Source organism: Misgurnus anguillicaudatus, chromosome 24 (genome assembly GCF_027580225.2).
Source record: "Misgurnus anguillicaudatus chromosome 24, ASM2758022v2, whole genome shotgun sequence".
NCBI classification, from domain to species: Eukaryota; Metazoa; Chordata; class Actinopteri; order Cypriniformes; family Cobitidae; genus Misgurnus; species Misgurnus anguillicaudatus.
The window spans coordinates 17,128,060-17,154,207 of NC_073360.2; the positions used below are offsets into that span (position 1 = coordinate 17,128,060).

Consider the following 26,148-nt stretch of genomic DNA (forward strand, 5'->3'; position numbering starts at 1 on the left):
ATAGCTTGCGGGGTTGGTTGTCACATGTAAGTATTGGACATGTAGACCTTTTAAGACTGTTGGTCTGTTTGTTTGTTTTTGTTTGCTGTTAAAATAAAATAAATAAAGTATTAAATAAAGAGGTTTTAACAATAAAAATTATTTCATTTTATTTCTCAACACAGTAGACATAGGGATGGTATTCATATTAAAACTTATTTTAAGTTTCAAGCTTAAAAAAAGTTACACATTATCTTTTCAGATCCCAATTTATCACTTAAATCCTATTGAACCACTATAGGGACAACCAACCCCGTGATGTCAGAGTGTCTTTGATGGTTACTTACTTCCTGTTACAATACATTCTAAAAGTAAAAAGTATACACATTTAAAGCCAAGACCCCAAGTTTTCAATTCATGTAAGAATTACTGCTGAAAGATTTTTTGAAGATGAGCAATTCATGCATGAGTAAAAATTGTGACAACCAACCCCGCATGCCTTTTTGAAAGGGCACTGTCCCAGTGACAACTTTTGTACCTTTATTTCTAAGAGTAGGTGATTGGCTGAGCTCTGAGCCGTTCTAAAAGCTTTATTGTCTTTCTCTGAAACCAACCGAGAGTTTCCCTGGGTGTGTGTTTGGGTTAGGGTTTAACCAAAATGAGATGTATCTTAGATGACACCTTGGTAATGAGACATTATTTTATAGGCCATCAGTTAGGCCTTAACCAGCCGTTAATATTTGCATTGACAAGGGTCAGGATTGCTTTTTTATTACTGACTGTCTTGGCTTTCCATGCCCTTTTTGCACCTCCTTGTCCAATACATTGCCACGGTGTCAGTGTCATTTGTAACTTAATTTACAAACATCTATGGTTTGATTTCTTTGCATGTGTGGATTGCATGGGTTGTTTTTTAACAACATCTTCAGTGGCGGCCGGTGACTTCTTTTTTTGAGGGCACTCAATGCGAAGTTCACATGTATGTAGCCCGTCATGTGTGTGGTACTCTTTTTTTAAATATGTGTTCTGCGCGTTGAGAGATTGTGTGTGCATCACGTGTCTTGTCAAAATAAGTGCCTGCTGCAGATGCGTCTAAAGGGTTAATGATAAAAGAGCCAGATACTTACATAATCTCATGCGTAATCAAAGTTTAATGTTAAGGAAGTGTCTTGCGTGTATTTTGTGAATGTGAGCGTCTCTTTTATAATAGACGGTTTTGACGCGTGTGCAGCAGGCACTTATTTTGACAAAACACGTGATCCACGCAGGATCTCTCGACACGCAGGACATATATTTTGGAAAAGGGAACCACACACGACACTCCGTACACTTATTTTGAATTAGCGCCCCTCAGATGAGGAGTCATGAGCCGCCACTGAACATCTTGTGTAAAATTCCTGTATATAGCACCTTTAGTAAATATATATAATAGGAGTCACACATCTGGGATGGCATGAGTGTAAGTAAAATATTATAAAAAAATGAAATATTAAAATATATAGTTTGTAGACATATCTGCTTAGAAAATCTCAACTTTAAATTTTCCGTTGGTCTTAGTACACGAGGTTACCAAGCCCAAAAGGTGATATTGGAGTAAAAAAAATCTAAAGCTTAGTTTCTTTTAAATATAAAAGAATTTAATGTCAGGGGTGAAATATTCCTTAAGTACCCAATGTTATATTTCTAGGGCCCTTTTGGGGTCCTATTTGTAATCTGTTTTTGGGCATTATTCCAGTAGGATTTAATGGTCCCCCCAATAAAACCCAACACACATCAGTAGAGACCCGCAAAGACCATTATAGTTTAAATTACAACCAATAATATTTTCATTAAAGCAACACTTTGTAGTTCTCCATGTAAGATTGGCTTATGGCACCCCCATGTGTTTAGAAAGCGCTATTGTTTCTGGTAACAGACACTTTGGATGGGGCTTTGTGCTCCTACACATTCACCCAACTTTTAGGAGGCCGTTCAGTTTGCAGCAGCAGTAAAATTCGTACCGTTAAGAGCTGTTTTACCAATGAAATAAGTTTAGAGACATTATTTAAAGGTTTTTAGCATGGGTGAAATGACATCGCATTAAAACCAACGATTAAACTGATTCTTGAACATAAATGTTTACAGTACCAGCTGAATACAAATGATAAACCTTTACCTGATGTTATCTAATTTTGAGAGTGAACACAGAGAGATCACTCCATTTGCATAAACGTATTTGCACTCATCCTGACATATCATGAAAATCTTTTTTCATGTTTAAGTGCTATGATTGGGTCCCCAGTGCTTCTATCAACCTAGAAAATGTGAAAAAGATCAACCCAGTAACTTAGTTTTGGTAAACCATTCTCTGCAAGCATGTGAAAAAATAGCTCATCAAAATTTGACTCCCCTTGTGATGTCAGAAAGGGATCTTATTATAATAATACCACCCCTTAATCTGCACTGTCCAACCACAGCACTGCTTTTTAATGCAGAGATCAGCTTATTTGCATGTTAAAGGACATACTCAATAACGCCACATTTTGCTCACACCTAAAAAGTGACAATTTTATTTTGAGCTAAAACTTCACATATGTACTCTGGGGACACCAAAGATTTAATTGACATCTTAAAAAAGTCTTGTGAAATGTCCCCTTTAACTTAGGACTTATGTTCATGTTTCAGTAACTTAAGTTGCCACTAGAGGGCCCAATCTCCACATATATACCACAGAGACCCTTATTGACCAAATATTCTTTTCTTGCACTCCTGTTAAACAACACCAACAAAAACTATATTTGAGTACATATAAAGTTACTGTCTAAAACATTTAAAAAGGTTAACATTACATTAAAGGGATAGTTCACCCAAAAATGAAAATTTTGTCATCATTTACTCACTCTCATGTTGTTACAAACCTGTATAAATTTCTTTGTTCTGAGGAACACAAATGTATATTTTAAGAAATGTTTTTGACCAAACCGTTTGGTCCCCATTTACTTCCATAGTATTATTTTTTCCTACTATGGAAGTGAATGGGGCACAAATTATTTGGTTACAAACATTTCTCAAAATATCTTCTCAGAATAAAGAAATTTATGCGAGTAACAACATGAGAGTGAGTAAATGATGAAAAAATGTTCATTTTTGGGTAAACTTTCCCTTTAACATATCCCAGTTGGTTATACCGGTGATTCTCACGAAAACTTGGTTTTAAAAACGTCAAGCATGAAAATGTAAAAATTGCTTAAATTTACTTTTTTTCCCACCAGACATTAAAAAACAAAGTCTGGAGTAAATGGGAACATTAATTTAAAAACTTTTACTTATCATTTAACACTTTTTGTAACATAATTTAAAAAATTAGTCCTAAAAAATCTCATTACCGCAACAGTCAGAAAACATCAACACTGACATATTTTCAAAATGACATGACAAACCTGAAAGAACATAATTTGTAGATTCTGCACATGCATTTAAAATCAAAGAATTATGCTTTTATTAATTAAATTAACATTTAATAAGAATCTGTTGCGGTAATGATAATCAAAATGTCGTGTAAGCATTCTGACAAGACAATATTTCAAATTAACTGTAAAAAAAGATCTTACCTGGTAGCCATCTTGAAGTAACTGGTCCATGTGCTTGGTCACTCAAAATCAAACTTTATTAAAATTCTGTATGTGTGCTTAAACTGTTCTCAAAAAGTGTTGCGGAGGATGAGACCATCAGGCATGGACACATCATTTTCCTAATTTTTCTTCATTATTATTATACATGAATATTCAGTAAATATTTTTTCTGTCATCTAAAGTAGTCTAGCAAAACATCCATTTATTTTTTTTCTTAATATTTTTGTGTTAATTTGATTAAGTTACAACATAACGCATGTTCACACACAGCCGGACACATTGCGGTAATGAGAATTTCAGCAGAAAATGAGATAAAATTTCCAATTATAAATTCTTATGTTGAAATCACACATTGTGCAAGGTAGAACACATTATTGTGTTAATTCTGATGCTTTTTAATGTTACTATATTACACATTTTTAAGCTAAAATCATTAGTGCCGTGGTGTTTCAATGGTTTCGTGAGAATCACCCATACACAAGATTGTTTAAGTAAAGTGCATTGATTTTACTCTCAGATACTTAAGGGTTTACTTTTAAGTTTTTTTTTTGTTAATGTTCAAATGATAATTTGCTGTCCTTATCCTGTCCTATATACAAAGTTATAAGAAGCACCATTGTGTTTGATTGCAAGGGAATAGACATACTGATAAAAACTCTAGTTTAAATACACTACGTTTCTTTAAAGAAAAATATCTGTAAATACATTTTATTACATTTTTAACACATTTAACAGGTGCATTTATCCAAAGCGACTTCACTCTATACACTTTGTTTAAATTTTTTATCAGTAGGCCTATATGTGATCCCATTGTGTTGCAATGTTCTACCAACACATAAAAACATAAATGTAAAGTGATGTCCCCAAGACCACCATTTTTATGACACATAAAACGATAAAAAAAGCACACAAGCAGCAGCTTTACATTTCTTTTGCAAGTTTATTTGAGAACACTGACGTATACAGAGATGTGTCTAAACCCACAGAGAGAAGAGAAAGAAATCTACACCTCTATTTGCAGCATCAAAATCACCACACAGTGCTTCAAAACAGCATCTCTATGCTGAAATAAAGAACAGAAAGAAACCCCTACAAAGCTATAATACAAAACGTATGCACAAAACAAAGTAACAATAATCGGGCACCTTTGAAAAGTTACACAAAGAACTGGTGCTGAGGTAGACAATACAAAAAAGTAAAACACGAATGTAAAACCATTTCGACACCAAGAGCTTGCTCCTGTCACTAAAACAAGGCAAATGGGGCGAAAATGGCCGTTTGGTCCCGCGTGGATCCTCAGTCCGTGTGTTAATTTGTGTAACAATGGCACAAATAAGAGAGCTCCGAGTGACATGGCTACATCCTGTCTGAAAGCAAACGATAACACAGTGATAGCGGCAGGGATGCCAAAATTTCATGTGTGTACCAAGATTTATTGCTTTTGACAACTGAACAAAATCTCTGCGGCCTTTTAAATGAATTAGGGGTTGTGAAACTAAACACAGCATTTGTATAATGACTCTGTTGATGTTTTATAAGTAAAAGCATCCCCGATTGCCTATGAGCTCAGTTCATATCAAGGTGACTTTGCATAAAGACACAAATATAACTGTCAAAACAAAGACCGTTCCCTGTGTATACTGTATGAATACAGAAGATGTAGCAACCAATTTACATGGGCACCTGTTCGTTTCGCAGCTGACAGGTGCATTTATTTAACACTGAATAAGTTGACCACATCGACTCACATTGCACGCACGCACAAGAAAACCAGCATAGATCTTACAGGTGACTCTAATCTTACAGTGAGTAGTGCACACAATACACAGACACGGATACATCTTTACTTTACGAGTTTGTTGTGCTCCACGTTGCTGAACGGTCACAGGTCAATACAGCTGTTGGCATTAGATCACACTCGAACTCATACACTCGTAATATATATGGAATTATTATCATCATTTATAAACTGACACCCAGCAGCAATGACTACAATATATGCTTTACAAACATCTATTACTTCTATATGTTCAACATAAGCACAAGATTTTCCACTCGAATCGAGAACGAACACGATGCAAAAGATACTGTAAAAATATTTGCTCACTCAAATAAACAACGTAACGGGTCACACATTACCCCATACAAAAATACAACATATTCCCTTATCAAAGTGCCGCGTTTGGCTCTTGTCCGAGAGATTTATTTTCACAGAAAATCACTTATTTTTTGTTTTCTTTCTAGCTTACCTTCCCCGTGTAACTGCACACATCGGTACTGCATTTCTTGCGATTTAACGATTTCACATAAAAAGATCATTGTTTCAAGTTTATCCCCTCAAGTAACTAAACATTTTCTAAACACTACTCTAAACACGTCCAGAATGTATCTTTTTTTTATTATTTAGGCTGAATTTGTAAGGAGTGTACATATAATGAACAAACCGAGATTTCTGCGAATGGGTCGAAACGAAAATGATAGGTACAAGCAAAACAAAACTGTGCTTTTGTTTTAGTGCAAAACTGAGAGCGGTGTAGAGGTAGCCCTGAAACAAACGGCTGAGAGGCAGGCGCGCGCACTAGTGCAAGAGTTTCAGACTAGTACTATAAGTTTACTATCACTAGATAATCCCGTACTGATGAATTACATTCCGCTGTACAGAATCATTCCCATCCTTAAACACAGCTCAGCAGGAAATCAAGGAAAAGTACAAAAATAAACCTAGCGAGTGAGATGCCAAAATTAGGCAATTCAAGTAACACTTTTACACAAAGAGATGACAGGTGGCAAAGATAAATGGAAATAGCGGATAACTAAATGTAGTAGCAGACTGCACAAGAGCTCGGATGCAAAAGCCGCTAAACACCACCTCAGGCCATTTAGAAATTCAACTTTGTTTATCAGAATCCATTAAGAGTCTGATTAAAAATGCTCATTTACAAGAAAACATGTCAGACACCTCTTTCCCCGCCAGTGTTTTATGATTTTCACAAAAGTTTAATGCCTTCCAGAAAATGTTCTTCCTTAAATATATAAACATACAATATATCAAATGAAAGAACAGATCCTCTGCTTTCAAACAAAAAGTTTCATCCTATCTTCATTTTTTTCTCTTTATATCACCTCTCAAATATGGGTAGGTTTCTTTAAAAGAAAAAAATAATAGCATTTTTGTGAAGGACTTTTGATAGAGATCAGATTCAGGGCGATGATCAAAACATACACAGTTTTTACTGTTTGGCCTAAGGGATTGCTTCCGGGTTATATATGTTGGGTAAGGGCGCCACCTGGTGGATAATAGCGGAAATATGGATTGGCGTAAAAACTTGTAATTGGCAAAGAAGCGTTTTCTTTTATTTGACGAGATAACTCATCAGTGGCGGGGAAAGAGTTAAAGGGTTTTGCATCTGAGCTCTTCATATATTGCATTTGAAGTTCTTATCTAAAAAATAATCTCACTTTAAAGGGACACTCCACTTTTTTTGAAAATGGGTTAATTTTCCAGCTCCACAAGAGTCAAACACCTAATTCCCACCGTTTTGGAATCCATTCAGCCATTCTGGCGCCAGCACTTCTAGCCCAGCTCAGCACAATCCATTGAATCCGACCAGACCATTAGCATCGCGCTCAAAAATGACCAAAGAGTTTCGATGTTTTTCCTATTTAAAACTTGACTGTTCTGTAGTTACATCGTACGGAGCCCCTAAGGGGACATGGAGAAAAAATTAAATAAAGTTTAGTTTCACGTGCGCACGCACATGAAGGTTTCGCGTGGGCACATGAAACTAAACTTTAGATTTTCCTCACTCCAGTGTCACCTTAGGGGCTCGGTAAGATTGTGTACTAAGACCGACAGAAAATATATGATATGGCTAGAAACTATACTCTCATTTTGGCGTAATAATCAAGGATTTTGCTGCTGTACCATGGTTGATATTACGCAGTGCCCCAAAATAGTTTTGTAACCCTTTCAAAAACCCTTTTTGTAACTTTTAGTAGCAGGGGACAATTTTTTTCGGGCACTGCATAATATCATTAATAAAATATAAGAACTATTTGGTCATTTTTGAGTACGATGCCAATGGTCTAATCAGATTCAATGGACCATGCCAAGCCATGCCAAAAGTGCTACCGCCAGACCCGTAGATCAGCTGAATGGATTTCACAACGGCAAAAAATCAAGTGTTCAACTCTAGGGGAGCTGGAAAATGCATATTTTCAAAAAAAGTGGAGTGTCCCTTTAATTCATACATTGATTTCTGGGTATAAGAAATTAATCTTTCATTAACAGTTCAATAGCTGTTTTTAAAACTGTGAAATTTTGCAATTCAATGAAATCCACGGTTTGAAAGTGACTTCGAAGCAAGTCACTTCTTAAACTTTGTCTACATTCACTAAATGCAACGTGTGGTGCCTAAAACAACAAAAAGGGCTTTCGAAAATGTGAAAGTGCACAGTGTTGTTATTTAAGGTTGAATAAATGTCCCTGAACATTAATACAGTTGCTTGGCAGCACAATTCGAATGCAACTCTAGGAAAAATTACTAATGGGTCCAACTTTGTGCGCTTCGACGCATGTAATTACAAAAAATCATCAAAATCGTGAACTTTAAAGCCGAAACGTAAATTTAAAGGTGTAATGTGGGTTTTTAGCGGCATCTAGAGGTGAGTTTGTGAATTGCAACCATCCTCAGTTTCGAAACGCAATGAGAAGCTACGGTAGCTGCCACAGGACAAACATGTCATCGTTTGAGATAACGAAGAAATGTAACGCGCTTTATAAAACAGTTTGTCCATTTAGGGCTACTGTAGAAACATGACGCCGACTTCCATGTAAGGAGCGTTGTTCATCATATAAGGTCTGATAATATAGTTGTGTATATTATATTGCATTTCTGTCAAGAGATCCTCCTAAAAGTCCCACATTACACTTTTAACTGAGCATTTTTTTTTAAAGGCCATAATTTCATCCACCAATGTGCTAATTTTTTCTATTTCATCACATTTGTGTTCAAATTAAGCTTTGGTCCATGTACGTATTTGACTCGATATGACTTTTCAAAATTAAATTTGTTAAAAGAGCGGAAGTGCAGGGAATCTTAATGGCAATACAACACAAGTCTAATAATACTATGAATTTCTCATATCAACAAGGTGGAATGCAGACCAACAGATTCGACGGGAACAAGAATACATAACAGTGGACCGTACTAATTCTTTCCGAAAATTCACATCACGGCATTCAACAGATCACATTTCCACTCATCAACGTTTGTGAGTGCAGTTACGCAGTTACATCCTAAAAACATATGTGCACGAATGCATGTCAATGCAAACACCAACAAAATATCCGAAAAAATCCACACTACGCATTCATCACTTTGACCACGCCCCCTCTTTGGCCTGGCCCAGTAGTAAACCTTCAGGTGAAATGTCCCTGAACATGCGACCCGTCTCACACGTAGCACAGGTACAGGTACGTCTTCTCTATCCTCCAGTCAGGTGGGACGTCCTCAGGCTTGTGACCTTTCATGTGCTTCTGCATGGATGAGAGGCTTGGGCAGTACTCCTGGCAGATGGTGCACTGGTAGGGGGACGCGCCGTTGTGGGTGCGCAGGTGCTTGATCATGGCCGAATAGTCCCGCGAGCGCTGGTGGCACAGCTTGCACTCAAACGGCTTCTCACCTGTGGGGAATGGGTACGAAATGTCTTAAAACCACAAAATGGGACAGTAACAGCTGTAATGATTGAAGTCATTCGCAACCCATTTTACTTAAAGTGTAATGGTTTTTTAAAGGACAATCAGTGTGAGGAAAGTAGGGTGGGACTTTTTAAATAGATTGTTAAAAGTTTTACACCAGAATGAATCAGTGCAACTAGGAGGCATTTATGTATAAGAAATAAATATTACTGATAATTCACCCCAAAATTAAAATGATGTCATCATTTACTCACTGTCATGTTATTTCAAACCTAAAAATATTTTTTGAGTTCAGATGAACACAAAGGAAGATATTTTGAGGAAAGTTTGTAACCAAACCCATCAGAAGCTCCACTGACTTTCATAGTGTTCGTTTTCCTACTATTCGGCTTCTGATAGAATTTTCATTTTTGTGTAAACTATCCCTTTAACATAAAATTTTGATCGAAAATGTATTGGATTATGTGCACAAAGACCAAAAACATACATTAATAAAGTAATACATTTTGGTGATGCTAATAATAAAAAACGATAGATTATGAAGACTACATTGATTTTGTGCGATACAAGTAATAACGTAAAAAAAATTTTCGCTTGCACATTGACTTAAAAATAAACAATAAAGGTGCTAACTTTAAAAAAGCATCAATAGCAACAGGCTTTAGATTTCCCCTAATCGTTCCCACAGCAGTCCATGGCTCTGCCTCCTGGCTGTGGTAATAACAACAGTGGAGTTAAGATGCCACCTGCTGTCCAAGTTAGGAACAGCAGATGTGAAAAGCTGTTGGGGGTTCGACTGCCACTGAGCAGAGCAAACCAAGTATTGATCTATCATTGACAGCAAGTGTAAATGTCAGTGATTCTCTGGCTGGTTGTGTGAAGGAGCAGTGGCCTTTCGGTTCTGAGTTTCTGCTCTTGTTATCTTCACCTGTCTGGTCTGGTGGCCGCAGACCCGCTCGACACAAGACAGCAATTATTTGACAGGACTCCTGACAGGTTTGCTGTAACAGCTGCCTTATTGAGGGCCAGAAACCGCCAGCAATCGAGTTGTAATTCCAGCTCGGCTGATAGATTTAATATGCCAAGACCTTACCAGAACAAACTAGATACAGGGGATTTAGTCTCTGAAAATGTCAAATCTTGAATTTCTGAATGTAAAACTAGAAACCGAGGCTTGTTTTTGAAATAACTAGAACTGCTAGTGGATCATCCACGTCAACAATCTCAATAGGTTAATGTGTTATTCTCTTCTTATACCACGGGGCTGTTGAATGCTTTATTCTAATTGGTTAAGAAATGTTTCGGGTACGCATTATTTTTAGTTAAACGTACACCTGACTTGTCAAATAGTCTTAAAGGAAAACACCACCGTTTTTCAATATTTTGCTATGTTCCTACTTCAACAAATGAATACATACTTATCTTTCTTCAATGCGAGCACTTAATCTTTGTACAGCGCGTTGTGAATGTGTTAGCATTTAGCCTAGCGCCATTCATTCCTTAGGATCCAAACAGGGACGAATTCAGAAGCCACCAAACTCTTCCACGCTTTTCCTATCATAATTCCTTACAACTCCCCCTATCGCTTAAACTTCTCTAAATATTACTGTGCCCGAGGTCGAAGTGCTGCAAACTAAGTGCTCTTCCGCCCTAAGTGCTTTAATCGCTTAAAAAAATCGCCACATTTTATTTTGTGCCACCATACTTACTCGAGTAACAAACAGTCTTTAAATAGGGAAAACATAGAAGTGATTGGTGGCTTCTAAATTCATCCCTTTTTGGATCCTAAGGAATGAATGGGGCTAGGCTAAATGCTAACACATTCACGACGCACTGTACAAAGATCAAGTGCACGCATTAAAAAAAAGATAGGTATGTATTAATTTGTCTAAGTTGAGTAACACTTGAATACTTTAAATACTATTAATTACTGGTAAGTAAATTATATATTCGTAGATTAAAGGTTCTCTCGCATGACAGATTTACGATTAAACTACAATTTCATTATGACTGCCACTAGGGGGCGAACTCCAAACAGTTATATTTGTATGTAATGTACAATGGAAAGGCTGTTTAGCCTATATATATATCTATAAAATATTAAAAAAAGAAAACATGTAGTGCAATTTTTGTCATTAGGAGAAGACTGGATATATTTTGTAAATACTTGACATGTAACAATTAATGAAAGTTAAACAGTTATAAAAAAATATGTTTAAGAGTGAGAGATCTTTTACACTTTTACTATTAACATTTGGCTCTTACATGTTAAACTGCAATTGTTTTTAAATATTAATAAAGAAAATATGAGTTTTCAGTTATTAAAAGGCTTTTAAATTTCAATTTGGTTTGAAAATGCATGTTTTTTAACATTTCAATGGTTTTTTATACATATACTACAACGAAAGTAACAAAAACGACAACAACACACACACACACATATATGGTAAAAGTAAAAAACATATCAAAAGTTAAAAACGGGGTAAAAGTTTGGCCTGTGTCATATTTACAATTTTTAAATCTGGCCCCCGAAGAAGAGTAGTTTAAGACCCCTGCACTAGAGCAATGTCTTAGCAATGTCTGTGGCATAAGCTGAAAAAATAAGTCTCCGGTCCTTTGAATTATTTAAAAAAATAATGGTATGACCTTGGGTGTGCATTCTTTTCAAATAATTCGTCATCAATTATCCTTAAACATCTGAGTTTTTACTCTCCACTGCTACTTTGAATGGATCTGCTTGTTTATAAGACCAAAAAAATGCTGTGAGGTCTTTTAGGGATGATGTGACTCACCTGTGTGGACACGGTAGTGCGTCTCCAACTGGTGTTTGAGGCTAAACTTCTTGCCACAGCCGTTACATTCATAAGGCTTCTCTCCGGTGTGGATGCGCTTGTGACCCTTTAGCGTGCTGTCGTCACGGAAACAGCTTCCGCAAAACTCGCACTCGAACGGATGATCACCTGTAATGCAAAGGTCACAATTAATATACAATAGTCAACGTCAGTTACACTGTATGTTTATATTTTACAATGTGACCCTGCCTGTAAAAGTCTTTTTTTTTTTAAATAAATCATCCAACATAATGTAAAAAAAAATATTTTTATTTCTTTATTTCTTTAATACTGAATGAGTAAGGCTATGTCAAAGATTGAAATCAAACTTTGAATCTCCTAATCTCATCATTAGACTGGATTTCACAAACATGTTAAATATCCTTGTGTTAAATATCCCATTATTTAGTGTTGTAACATCAGATACCTATCCGCGATCACAGGTGTCTTGTGTCAAATACATTTCATATTCATACTATTATAATATGAGACACTGGAAAAAGGGTTGAAAAAATGTCAGCGTTATTGTACACCCGTTGTATAACCCTTGAGTTGCCAAATTTAAAATCTGATTGGTTAAACCAACAGCTTTATTGCCATTCATTTTAAGCTACATGCACCAGCACTGATGATTCTGAAGGTCAGTTTTAGGCCAAGAGAGAAGGCCTTGACCATCCACTGGATAAACATCACATGGTGCGAAGGGAATTAGGCTCTAATGCATTTCTGTTTGGTGTCTTTTTCGAAAGTCAATGGAGAATTCTAAAACGCGGTGATTTCAAACCGGTTGCTAATTGCTTTCCTGCTTTGTCTAACAGCCTCTCATATAATTTCCCCCGACAGCAGCGCCATATAACGTTGGCAATATTTAATGCATTTCAACGCGGGCGCCGCGGCTTTAAAGTCATCGGTGGTGACCTATGCTCTTCATTATCTCCCCGTCCAAGTGCCGTCCGTGCCCGAGAATAAATTGCATCTCTTGTTATGTTCTGTCATGCTCCGATTTAAACCCTCCTCTTAAGAGACAATGCAGAAATTCCCCGAGCACGTTCTCTACGCCAATCGCAGCCCGCCATTCACATTCAAATACACTTTTGGCTGAGATGAATGGGTTTCTATCTCAGCCCAGAGTAAAAGCAGGGAGCGAGGGATGCGATCCCTCGTGAACAGATATGAGATGATAGATAGAGTAGCGGTCTTTATGCATCTGTATCAACTTATCCGATGCACCTTCTGAAAAGCCCTCCAGCCTGTCTGTCATTAAAGTTAATTGCCCAGAGGCGGGCAGCAGGCAGGCCAGACTCGTGACACCACAGGCATGCTAATGCGCCGAAGCCGTCTGATCCATGCACATTCTGAACACGTCACTCGCTTCAAGTACACGCCGCGAGCGTCGGAGAAAACATCCATAGGTATCGGCTTTCAGTAAAACTCAATTTTTGTATTCACGGATGTCACTATACGTTTATTATCGAATTTTTTTGGATCTATTAAAGAGATCGTTCACCCCCCACCAAAACACCAAAAAAAAATCTGCTATTCATTTTCTACCCATCCAAGCCTTCTCCCTCTCTGAAACACAAATTTAATATATTTTGACCATATCAAATAGACCAAGCTTTTTTTCGGGGGGTGAAGGCACGTGATAACGAAGGTTATTGTTAGGCTTGTATTAAAGCGCATATTAATGACACCACGTTTCACGTTACATCGATCCTGACATTCCATAATAAATAAAAAAAGTGTTGAATTTTACATACACATTATTAAATATTAAAAACGCGTTACCCTCTCTGACAAATCACATCAAAGCCAAGGCCAAAAACCTGAAGAGAACTGTCTGCGCCATAAGCAATGTGAGCTCTGTGCTGTCTCTGTACTATCAAACACAGCTGTGAACATAGACAGCCGCCACTGTCTGCAAATGGCCTGGCAGTGAATTGGAGAGGGAACAAGAATGGCATATTAATGAGAAGCGCCTACATGTGCAGAATGAAGAGAGGAGCAAATGGAGACTCATGCAGCCTATTGTTCAATCGCACCTCGCATTGTTTATTCCATGCAGGGTGTATGAAATACAAGCATACGAGTGAATTGGATGTTGCCAGGTTGACACATGTTATTTAATCAGTGACACGTTTAATTGTTGCATGATAATAGTCATACCAAATCCTCAAAAGGTGACTACACTTCATTTTAAAATTAGGAAAGTAACTTAAAGACCCCATTTGCATCCCATTTTGCTTTTATAATGTGAATTATGAATGAAATAGGATATTTATTCAGGAAAAAATCCACTTTGCAAATTGATTCAATTATGAAATGTGGGTATTGCAGCATGCAGACAGACCTGAATGTGTAATTGCTAAAACAATCACTCGATTGCTTTTTAGATATTGGTTCACATGATTCAATAAGTGATATGCGTAGTGCTCAATGTACTTTAATTAATCTGACGCAACCAATATGACTCCAGAGATTTGAGAATCAGAAAACAACAGCTATATCTGCTATATATATATATAGTATAAGATTCCTGCGGATCCCGGCGTTGGTTCAGGTTTTCAGTTGCCCTGCCAAAATTTTCACTGGTCCCAATAAAAAAAATGTCAGTGTCAAATATTGAAAATTAATAGTGTCAAATATTAAAAAATAATAATTCAACCCTCAAATATAATTGTGTGTGTATAAATATATATAAATATAAATATATATATAAATAAATATATATATATATATTTATATTTATATTTATATTTATATATATATATATATATATATATATATATATATATATAACAGACATGTTACAATGAAAAAAGGCTCCCAACTTTTCTGATTTACCTGTAAACTGACAGCAAACTGTGCAAAAAAGTAAATTTCTGCTTCCAAGATGTTAAATAATATACATTGATGAAAATATATTTCAGTGACTGAGGGTGAAGCACTGGCCGGATCGGGCAATACTTTTTACTTGCCCGAACGTCTCTCATGCTTGCCCCGGGCCACCGGGCAGTCCTTTATGTTGAGCCTTGAACAGATTATTTGAAAAATCCTATTCCTTCTTGTTAAAAACATTTCTGCTCGTACTATTCAAGTGGAGAATAAACTGATTTTGCTTGAGATTTTGTTGACATTTACTCAGACGGTTTGTAACATCAAATTGTCCTTACAGAAGTTGCGTTTGAGGAACTCGTGTACCCACCGGTCTTTGGCGAGACGGAGCGCATACTTAATGCCCTCACTCTTGTAAAAAAATAAAACAACGCTTCTTCTTTTCTGGTCCTCTTATCAAAAATTTACATGTTGAGTCTAGACATCAACTGTCTCTGACAATCTTTTTGGTATTTTAGAAGAGAACGAACAAGCAGGCGAGAGAGAGAGAGAGAGAGAGTCTATGGCAAGCAAATGCTTTTTTAAATCGTGGTAATTCATTTGTCTTTTTGTTGAGACAAACAAATTGCACTGATCTGCACAATCTCTGAATACTTAATTCTAGACAAAATACAGACCTGGGGTCTCATTTATAAAACTGTGCATAGGATCCTTACTAAAAGTCTACGTACGCACAAATGCCAAAAATGGCATACCCCAAAAAATAATAAGACTTATAAAACAAAGCAATGTTCCCTTTATAAAAATCACAGATCACATGCAAGTGTGCGTACATGAATCATCCTCAGATCCCACCCTGCAAGCCCATTCTCCAATTAAGTTTTTTTTTTTTTATAAATCACAACCTTTGCTTGGAAACTGGTGTACGCTTTATAAATGAGACCCCTGGTCAGCAACCTTACACACCAACCAAAATTAAAAAATGAGATCACGAAAAACGTTGGCTTTAAAATACAACTTGTTAGTGTGCTTTAGTATTGGTGGTGCTGTGAATTATTCAATAAGTTGAGTGCGGGTTAAATTATTATGCCAGTAGGTGGGTGCAAGTTGCTTTCTTTATTAGTCACTCAGCAGATCTTTAATTTTACCAATTTACTCGAAACATCTGCTTCATTCAGCAACAAGCAAGGTGTTGAAATTATTTGAACTGACACCAGGCTCACCTGATAAGAAAAAGTAACACTGAGGCTCACTTCACACAGAGCGTTGCGATAATTAATTTAATTAAGTTTTTGGTCACAATATAATTACTTTTTTTGCCACGGGTCAGTCTTGATGACTTTGCAATAATTATAAAATGATAAAAAAGAAGTAAACCTAACATAACCCTTAATGCATTCAATTTATGTTGGTAAGGAACGCCAAAGCCCAGACATGTTTATAAATACAGTATAAAGACATAGAAAGAGAAAATTACTCCACAAAAAGTCAATTTATAAAGTTAGACAGTTTTTTTTTCAATTCAGCTTTTCAAAACGATGAGTGCTCTTAGATGTGCATTCACATACAACACAGCCTAAAAACAGACTTGACATTTATTACTGTACATAATTAATTCACTACATTTACTGCATCCTATAGGATTTGTCCGAATTGTCTTTATTAAAATAAAAATATTTAAGGGACCCTATTTATATTTTTTACTTCTTATAGGGGGTCCTTAATGCATTATGCCCCCCCCCCTCAATTCGAGCAATGCTACTGTACCTGTTGCACACCTGTTGGAAATAAAATACATTCTAAATGCATCTCCCCAATTCATTATAATTTTACAAGAAGCACCACACAGACTAATACTGAAAGTAACTCTAGATTTAGATTTCCTGAGCTATGAAAGAAAAAATTCGGAACAATGGGTTTTCTTTTGGTATGAAAGCAAGGTAGGAAAGTAGTAAAAACTGTTTTAAGACAGTCTCAAGACTGCCATAAAACGTTTTTACAAGGCACCAGGTTGCTTAACACAGTAAGCGCTACTGAAGAACAGCTGGCATTTGAGAAATTTTGTATGGTTCATAGCCTTGAATCTTCTAAGAAAGTATGCAAGGTCTGCCTAAGCCTTTTAGTAATAAGAGCTCTGTATCTCAGCTTGAAGCTCAATTACCCTTTCTGCAATATATATTACATGAAGGTGTGAAATTGATCATGTGATTAGATGACTTTTATAGTGTGATTGAGTTTCCAGGTATAGCTCACCGGTGTGCGAGCGGAGATGGCGCTTGAGCGCCGTGTGGCTCGGGAAGGTACGATCACACTCGCTGCAGACGTAGCTCCTCATACCCGCGTGAATCTCCATGTGCTGCTGCAAAGCCTTCTGGGTCTGGAAACGCTTCCCACATAGGAGACAAAACACGGCCATATCTGAACCTGATGAAGAAAAAAAGGTTCGGGAGTTTAATAATTATAAATTCATCCATTTGGCAACCAGCTTCATTGTAAGAAAACAAATGAATAAGTCTATAAAGTCAATAATGGATGCGATACAGAAAGACATACTGGTTTAGTTTTTCTCTCTTTTTCTTTTGTCTCCACAACAAAAAGCAGTGCTTTTCAGTATCTATAGCCGATCAATAATGTATCTTTCAAGTAAAGCTGCCTCTAATTTAAAATCTTTGTGAAGGCCCAGTGGTGAGCTCGTGAACAGCAGGCCAGGATTGACTTCTCACTCAATCAATCAGCATTTACAACTGAGCTCAGAGCTCAAAGAGAAAACATTAAGTGCCTGAGACACATAAATACCAACCTCTAGATTTCATCATTGACAGACTGTTTGTAATGTGAGTTTTGTGTAAATGTACATGGAGACGTTGTCTGATTTCTCAAGCTTTTATTCTCTTTCAGTTTAAGGGCTGACATCGATCCGTTATCACGACGTCATTACGAAAGGCCATTCGACGGCCACGAGTGAAGATTCACATACGAAAACTTGCTTGACTAACATACAATGTAAAAAAAGTTTAAAACTGTAGCCTTTCTGTAAATGGGGTGGTACCCTCCAAGGATTATTTTTGTGGGTATACAACACACTGAAATGTTGTACCTTTAGGCATACAATTTTATACCCTAAGGACACATTGGATACATTAAAGGGGCGTGCACACCAAAACTTTTACGCCGGTGTATGTTTTAAATAGTTTCCAGTGGAAGCGTTGCGTTTTTCAAAAAAGCCAGTAGCTGGCTTTTTTTTCGCGCTGAAAGCTGGCGCTCTGTGGTTTTTCCACACTCAGTGCTGAGAGTTGAGTTAAAAAATAGTTAACTTTGAGTGAAAAGCTCAGCTCGTCAATATCAGTTCTCAAACAGCCGTCCAATCACAGTGGAGGAGGGGCGGGACAAATATCACAACAACCAACAAGCGAATCGTACAACAAAGCAGAAGTATCACAGCAACCAAAGCGCTCAGCTGAAGAAAGCTGGCAGTCAGCTAAAATAAAGCTGTCCGCTGGGGGTTTTCAACTGCGTAAAAACATATTGGTGATACAAAATTGGTCCTTAAGGGGCGTGCACACCAAAGGTTTTACGCCCGCGGTCGGCGCATGTTTTCAATTGATTCCAATGGAAACTCCGCGTTATTCAAATAAGCCCCAGCTCTGCGTTTTTTCCGCGCTCGGTGCTGAGCGTCGAGAGATGAAAGAGATTCAACTTTGGGTGAAAAGCTACGCTCATCAATGTCAGTTCTCACACGGCCGTCCAATCACAGTGGAGGACGGGCGGGACAACCAACCAGCTCACAGCTCAACAGCTAAAAAGCGCTCAGCTGAAGAAAGCTGGCACTCAGCTGAAAAAACAGCTGGCAATCGCCATCGTCCAGGCGTTTTCAACCGCGTTTAAAAGTTTTGGCAGGACACAGCAAAGCTTTTTAAAGAAATGCCGCACTTCCATTACAAACAATTGAAAAAATGCGCCGGCCGCGGGCGTAAAAGCTTTGGTGTGCACGCCCCCTTAAGGACCAATTTTGTATCAGTTAAATGTTAGGGGTACAAAACATTTAACTGTACATTTAAAGGTACACAATAGATCCTTAAGGTACAGTAAAAAAACTCTAAATATATTATTTTTTGTATACATGTAAAGGTACAAAACAGAACCTATACAGTACAGTTTGTACCTGTACAGTGGGGTTCAGAAAACTGAGACCACATAAAAAAATCTTTAAATGTTTAAAAAATGGTAACAACGAATAAAGTAGGCATATTCTAGATCAGTGGTTTTCAAACTTTTCAAAGAGCAATTAAAAAAAAATAATTACGCAACCCATATAACACCCTCTCTTTCTCTCTCTCTGACCATCCAGACTACTTATTAATGACTGCGGACTCTGTGGATATGTTTAAAATTATTATTAACTATATTATTGTGTTATTCAAACCTTTGCGTCTCTCACTGATCGCCGTATGACCTCTCACACTATGTTGATATCAACCACCTATCATCATTTGCTTAAATGGAACGAGCACTGTTTAACAACAGCTATTTACTAAAACAAGAAAATGGTGTTGGCGATCACTAATAATTGATTTATATTTGTCATTTGTGGTGAAAACATGTATGCGGCTGAAGCTGTACATTTTTTTCTGTAGCATTTTCCTTAAATAATTCTGGCGACTAAGTTACTAATCAAATGTAATAAAATGTGTAATAAGACTGGGGAAACTTGACTTATTCAACACAATCTCATGGCAATTCATATGTATTTTACGAGGTGGGTAATTCGTATTGATTTGTACAGTTTTTTTTTACATTTCTTTTGCCCGCGATGTTGGCCTTAGAGGTCGGGTTTCATTATATTTTTTTCTTAATTATTGTACGTTTTGTACAATTCGCTTTATTTGAAATCATACAAATTTAGCCTACTCAAAAACACTGGCTGCATTATTGTGTTTTGCAAGACTATATGTCCGCAAGTCTATGGCAGCATGTTGTCAATAAAGCAGTTTAAACTTTTCACTCAAACATTTATGCTATAAAAATCATTTGTAATGCAAATGTTGTATTAAACTGGAAAGGCGAGCTGGCTGTGTTACCTAAATAAGCAGAACAAATAAAAGAAATACAAAAAGAAAAAACAGTGAGTGAGGAGATCTTGGCTTCACTGTTTAATGTCTTAAGGAATAATTCACCTAGAGAAGTATAACTACTTATATCATGACTCTGTACACTAAGAACCCCCCCCCCCCTCTCTCTCCTGCTCCCAGCAGATCTTTAATGGTTCTGAAGTGGCTGACAGAGTAGCTTAAGTCAGTTGAACAGGGTTGTTAATGGAGAAAGCTCCTCTTTCGCTTACAGAGCATCAACTCTTCTCCGCAGCTGCTGTAGTTGCTCTCCGCTCTGTTTCCCACAGTGCACCTCAGAACCTCTCACACACGAAAATGGGGACAGAGACGAGTCACCTGTTGGTCTAGAATCAGGATTTCCCAACATAGGGGCATGTTTTAAGCATAAACATAAACGTAAGGGACAATGTGAGGTCAGTGGGACAAATCCCAAAATAAACTGTGACAGGGGATCAAGAGCCCACAGAGGCGTCAGGAACCCAGGATCCTATTAAAGTGCACCCATTACATTGCTAAACAATGTAATTTTATGTATTTGGTATAATATTATGTGTTTGCGTTGTTTATGGCTAAAAAACACATTATTTTCCACACATTGTACATTTTATGTAGCTCCAGATTTCACTTTATCTGAAACGCATGGATTTGAAAAGCTCTGTGTCCCTGATTAGCCAGTTAATCTGTACGTTGTGATTGGCCTGAATACCTCTGACGTCATCCGGAAATATGACGCTCCTTACCATGTTTGAAAGATTTGCCCACAATGCAATGCTAACAGGAGTTAACTGAAAGGCTGTGAGTCCAAGCGAGAGGAATTATGATAATGTCCGTCTTCTCTACATCACCAATCCCAGGAAGTAAACTGTTGCCTACAATCCGTGTTTGGTGTATTCCAAGAAAAGAGATTTACGTTAAAGACGATAACTCGCGTCATCGTTTACTTTGGGTATGTACCTTTTCCATATCGTTAAAATGTACTAATACACACTTGCACACCAAAGGAAATGTAAAAACCTAAATCGGCCAATAGGTGCCCTTTAAGAGCTAAGTAAATTTTTTATTAAATTGGAGTCAATGTCTGTGCTAAAATACACCATACTAAAATACTCTAAAAGTATTATCTAGTAGTGTACATAAGACATTATTTACTAAACTGTTATTATTTATACAATTATCTAGTGTTATTTTTGTATGGCATTTTTGTTTTATATCAATAAAATATCGTAAATGGTAAACCAGAAATTTTTTTGGTGCTTCATCAAAAGTAAAATGAATGATCTCACATTAAATAATGGTCTGAGTTTAAATTATTTTATGTGAATTAAAGTTGTGAATATATAAATGTATGTATGCAAATGTATTTGCTTTTAGTGGTGGAGTAATGAAAAGAAAGGTTGAATGCGGGTGGTTTGGCTCTTGTGAGTGAGGTCAGAGGTCAGGAGCGCAAAAGGCAGATGTGGGCAGTGAAAGGACCCACCTGTCCAAGAATGCAACACCAATTTTCAGATGGGATTGAGTTAAGATGTTTTGAGACACGCCTGCGAGAAATGTATGTTACTTATATATGATTCAGCTGGATATAGCCCTTGTATGAATACTAAATATATTTATAATTTAAACTTAACCTTCTCAACACCAAATGGTACTAAATGTGATTTCTATATTGTTCTAAATGATTGCTTGATGGTTGAGTCCACCCCATCTCTTTGATATTCTGGTCTGTATTTATCTAAGAATTTCTAACCCTGCTTACAATGTAGAATCAATGAAGATCTGATCTCCTGAAAATAATACATTAATCATAATGTGTTTTAAAAATTCATACGGTATAAAACCCGGGCTCTTATTTCACACAGCAAGACCAATCTTCCAGCATCTCACCTGAACTAAAATGTCAAAATACTATTTAAACAGATTACACCAGCGAAGAAACATCTCAGGCGTTAAACAAAAAAATAAACAAGGAGCCAGACCGCCTGTTCTGGCCCAAGACCATTTACAATGGAAAAGAGACAGCGTGCATCTTGACGATTCTTACAAATCCCCTTTAATCAGATATGAGTGGAGCAGAGACGAGGAGCGAGCGTGGGGAGGGGTGCATTAGTAAACACAGGGCTGCGCTGTGTCTTCATTGGCATTCGAGTGGGGTTAGAGTGTTGCATTTAAAATGCTGCCTGATGAGGACTACAAAATCAAACCATTTGTTACCACTATTGAGGAGCCTGCAGGCAACAGGCAATTAAATTGGAATTAGTGCTGAGAATCAGATACAGATGATTCACTCGGTTAGGGGGGAGCTGTCAAAGCCAGGGTTTCATTTCGTTTGGAGGGGGACAAATACTTCAAGAGTAAACACATTTATCCCTCTGGCTTGCTATAGCCTCACCGGCCTTATTGAATAATTCTGCCATGATCCTGAACTGAGTTTCAGATTTACTGACGTTGACTGAAAATACTCGAAACAAATATGAATCTTACAGAGGGATTACACACATAATGGATGGACTGATTGTATCTGTTTGAGATCAAAGCTGGCGTTTTTGGCACCATTTGCAAAAATAATGATCATTTGCAAGCATATTTCCTTTAATTAAAGGGATAGTTTACCCAAAAATGAAAGTTATGTCATCATTTCTCACTCTCATGTTGTTACAAACCACATTTCTTTGTTCTGGTGAACATGAAGGAAGATATTTTGAGAAATGTTCGTAACCAAACCAATTATGAGCCCATTCACTTCTATAGTAGGAAAAAGAATACTATAGAAGTGAATGGGGCTTATGCATGCTTGGTTTCAAACATGGGTAAACATTCATTTTTGAGTAAACTATCCCTTTAATCATGTTAATGGTTAAGTCAAACAGGCAGACCCGCCCCAAACTGATGCTTTTGGTTGAACCAATATAGCTGTGTCTCTACGATACTAATGTATTAACATACATAAAATATACATGTTTTAAAGTGGAAAAAGTAAATTATTATATTTTTAAGAAAAAAAATATTGCATATACATTAAAATAGTTAACAACAAAATAAACACAACTTAGTTTTAAACAGAGGCGGAGACTACTTGAGTACTTTGAGTAAATTTTCCAAGCATCTGTGCTTTATCAGAGTGTTTGGCTTGGGAAAAAATTTACTTTGCTTTACTAAAAAATGTTCACTACATTCTAAAGCATAGAATCATACTGTGTATTCCTTTTATATTGCATTTTAAAATTGATTTAAAGGTGCAGTGTGTAAATTTTAGTGGCATCTAGTGGTGAGGTTGCGAACTGCAACCAACAGCTAAGTCCACTGCTCATCTATCGCTTTTGAAACACATAGAAAAGCTACGGTAGCCGCCACCGGACAAACGTCATCGTTGGAGACAACTTAGTAAAAAAGGTTGTCCATTAAGGGCTTCTGTATGAACATGGCGGCACAAAATGGCGGCTTCCATGTAAGGGGACCCCCCGTGTGTGTAGATAAAAAGGTCTCATTCTAAGGTAAAAAACATATAAGGGTTCATTATGAAAGGTCTTTATACACCCCTGATAATATAGTTTTATATATTATTTTGCATTTCTGTCAAGAGATATTTCTAAAAATTACACACTGCACCTTTAATACCTAATTACATGAAAATTGTGTACTTTTACTTTTTTGTACAAAAGTACTTTTTACTTAAGTAAAAGTAAAAAAAAATACTAGATGTTAAATGTACTTAAATATTAAATATAAACCAAAAACTTCAAATGATAATATGCTTCGGAATGTATGTTTTCCAAAGAAAAACACTGATAAAATATGAATACATGAAAAATTACTTTTATGTAGAAAGTAAAAATACTTAAGTAGTGTCCGCCTCTGGTTTTAAATTATTTGCATTGACACATTTGGCACGCGTTTTAATCCAAAGTTAACTACATTGCATTCAAGCTCCACATATTACCAATACGTGACTTCCCTGGGAATCAAACCCACAACCTTCTGCCCTGCTACCTCAACGCTCTACCAACTGAGCTGCAAAATTATACAAAAACGATGAAACAAACATCATTCCCAATCAAAAACTACGGCACCACTGGAGTTTCTCCAGAATCGTACCATTTGCGTCATACATTCACACGACCGTCTTGACCGCTGGCCTTTCCTCCCGCTTTCTCATGGATTTCATTTACAGACCACAAACCGCTGACCGCTCGTGCTTGTTAATAATCGTCAGGACAGGAAAAAAGCCCCGTGTGACTCCACAAACAGTCGTGCCTAAAGCCCCAGTGCTGGAATGCATTGTACCTAACGGTATAATTTATTCTGCAGGCCATCTGGACAGTGAGAGGACAATCGGACTTAGAGTATGAATGACCCTCTCTATTGTTTACATGTCCACAGGTCCACCTCTTACTCAGATAATCTGTGTGACTGCTGAGGTGGCTTTTCCACCACACAAAAGGTTCTCAGTGGTGTCTCATTAAGACATGACCAGAGGATCGTGCCTTATTCTGCTGTATGAGCTGCTCGGTTAATCATTAAAGACTTCGAATCGCACGTGATTAAAGGATAATGAAATAAACTGTTGGTGGATAAAGTTTTGAATGGGGAAGAAATTGAAGAGAGTCAAATACTGAAGATTTGCTTAATTATCGCTAATACTGTAGAATAAAATGATAGGGTCGCAAGATATATCAAAAATATAGAAATATTGCAAATATAAGTGCATATCACAAAATATATACAGTATACAGTGTTGCAATGGTTTGCAATTACTAAATGATTTTAATACTTTAAAAAGTGTTGTACAGCCAAAGTAGCAGAGAGACAGGTGATGCTTTTTTTCACAGGGTGAAATTTTTATACAATTTTAACGTATTTTACAAACTTAAAGGAACAGTATGTAAGAAATGTATATCAATTAATCATTAAATGTCCCTGATATGTCACTAGACATTAAGAAATCATTTTCATTTCAAATACTTATATCACTGACAACAGCGGTGACACTTTGGGGACACTTCCAGGGATAAGTGCGTCTGAATGTGTATATCAAATTAAACCAATCGTGAGGCTTAATGACAAAGACAGGGTGAAGTGGGAGCCAGGAAGTATATCGCTATCTGAAATATTTCCAAAGACGGCGTTACAGGGACGCATGAAGTATGGCAAGGGAGACGCAGCGTCTCGTTCCCTTCTCAGGGAACAACAGTTACATACGTAACCCGAGACGTTTTTATGTGTCAAACGCAACTATGCAAAAACGCATTTTGGAGTAAATCAACATTCGCATACAGAATATATAAGCATTTAAAGCAAACAGTTTAGCATGTGTACTTAGAAAGTCTACACTAAACAGGGAATAATATGGATTTTTTTCTGAAAACTTCTTGCATAAAATAGATTCAAGCACTTTCAATGACCTGTATCTATGTATGTATATTTTCAAAAACTTCCCAGGGCCTTGAATTTTTTCCTCCAGATTTACAAACTTTCAAGGACCCTTGGGAACCCTGCTATCTGTATATTTACCTATAGCCATATATCGACATATATACAGTGAATGTAAACCATATTCTGTATTATAGCATGTACCATATACAGTAAACCATTATTATTTACATTGCAATTTGTACTTCTGGTTAGATGCTAAAAGTATTCTGGCTCTGCACTTGTACCCTGTAGAGTGAAAATCTAATATAACCTTATTATCAATGGAGCTAAACTGAACTGAAAAAAAAAGGGTAAAATTAATGGTGCAGGGGAAAAAAATCATAAACCTGCTTCATTGTAAAGGTGAAAAATCCTCTGAAGTCCATTACAGAGGTGAAAGGTCTCTGGGTACAAAGAGAAAACGGGAGGGTTAAAAAAAGTATAGAGTGAGAAAGAGAAAAGTGTAGATCTCAGTAGGGTGTCAGTATTCATTCAGAACAAGCCTCTCCTTTCATAACACTTAGTGAGGACCAGGTCACAGGAAACAGGTGCTGTCGCATGTTCAGACCTGAAGAACTCGTGAGAGATCAATTTAGATGGATTTTTATGAACTGAAGTAAAAAAAAGCTGAAAGCAATTCATTGTTATTTATGTTAAAGCTTGTGAGTTTATTCAAT

General features: G+C 36.9%; 1 protein-coding gene across 1 annotated transcript in view; it reads right to left on the reverse strand.

Moving 5' to 3' along the window:
• Positions 1-4,510: 4,510 nt before the first annotated feature.
• The window catches only part of zbtb16b (zinc finger and BTB domain containing 16b), a 72,484-nt gene continuing 50,846 nt past the window's right edge, over positions 4,511-26,148 (reverse strand). Inside the window, exons 5-7 of the mRNA XM_055196267.2 lie at positions 17,211-17,381; positions 12,084-12,251; positions 4,511-9,275 (exon numbers count right to left, since the gene is read on the reverse strand). Of these exons, the coding sequence (XP_055052242.1) occupies positions 9,046-9,275; positions 12,084-12,251; positions 17,211-17,381 (569 nt within the window). The 3' untranslated portion in view covers positions 4,511-9,045. The remainder of the gene's footprint in view (positions 9,276-12,083; positions 12,252-17,210; positions 17,382-26,148) is intronic.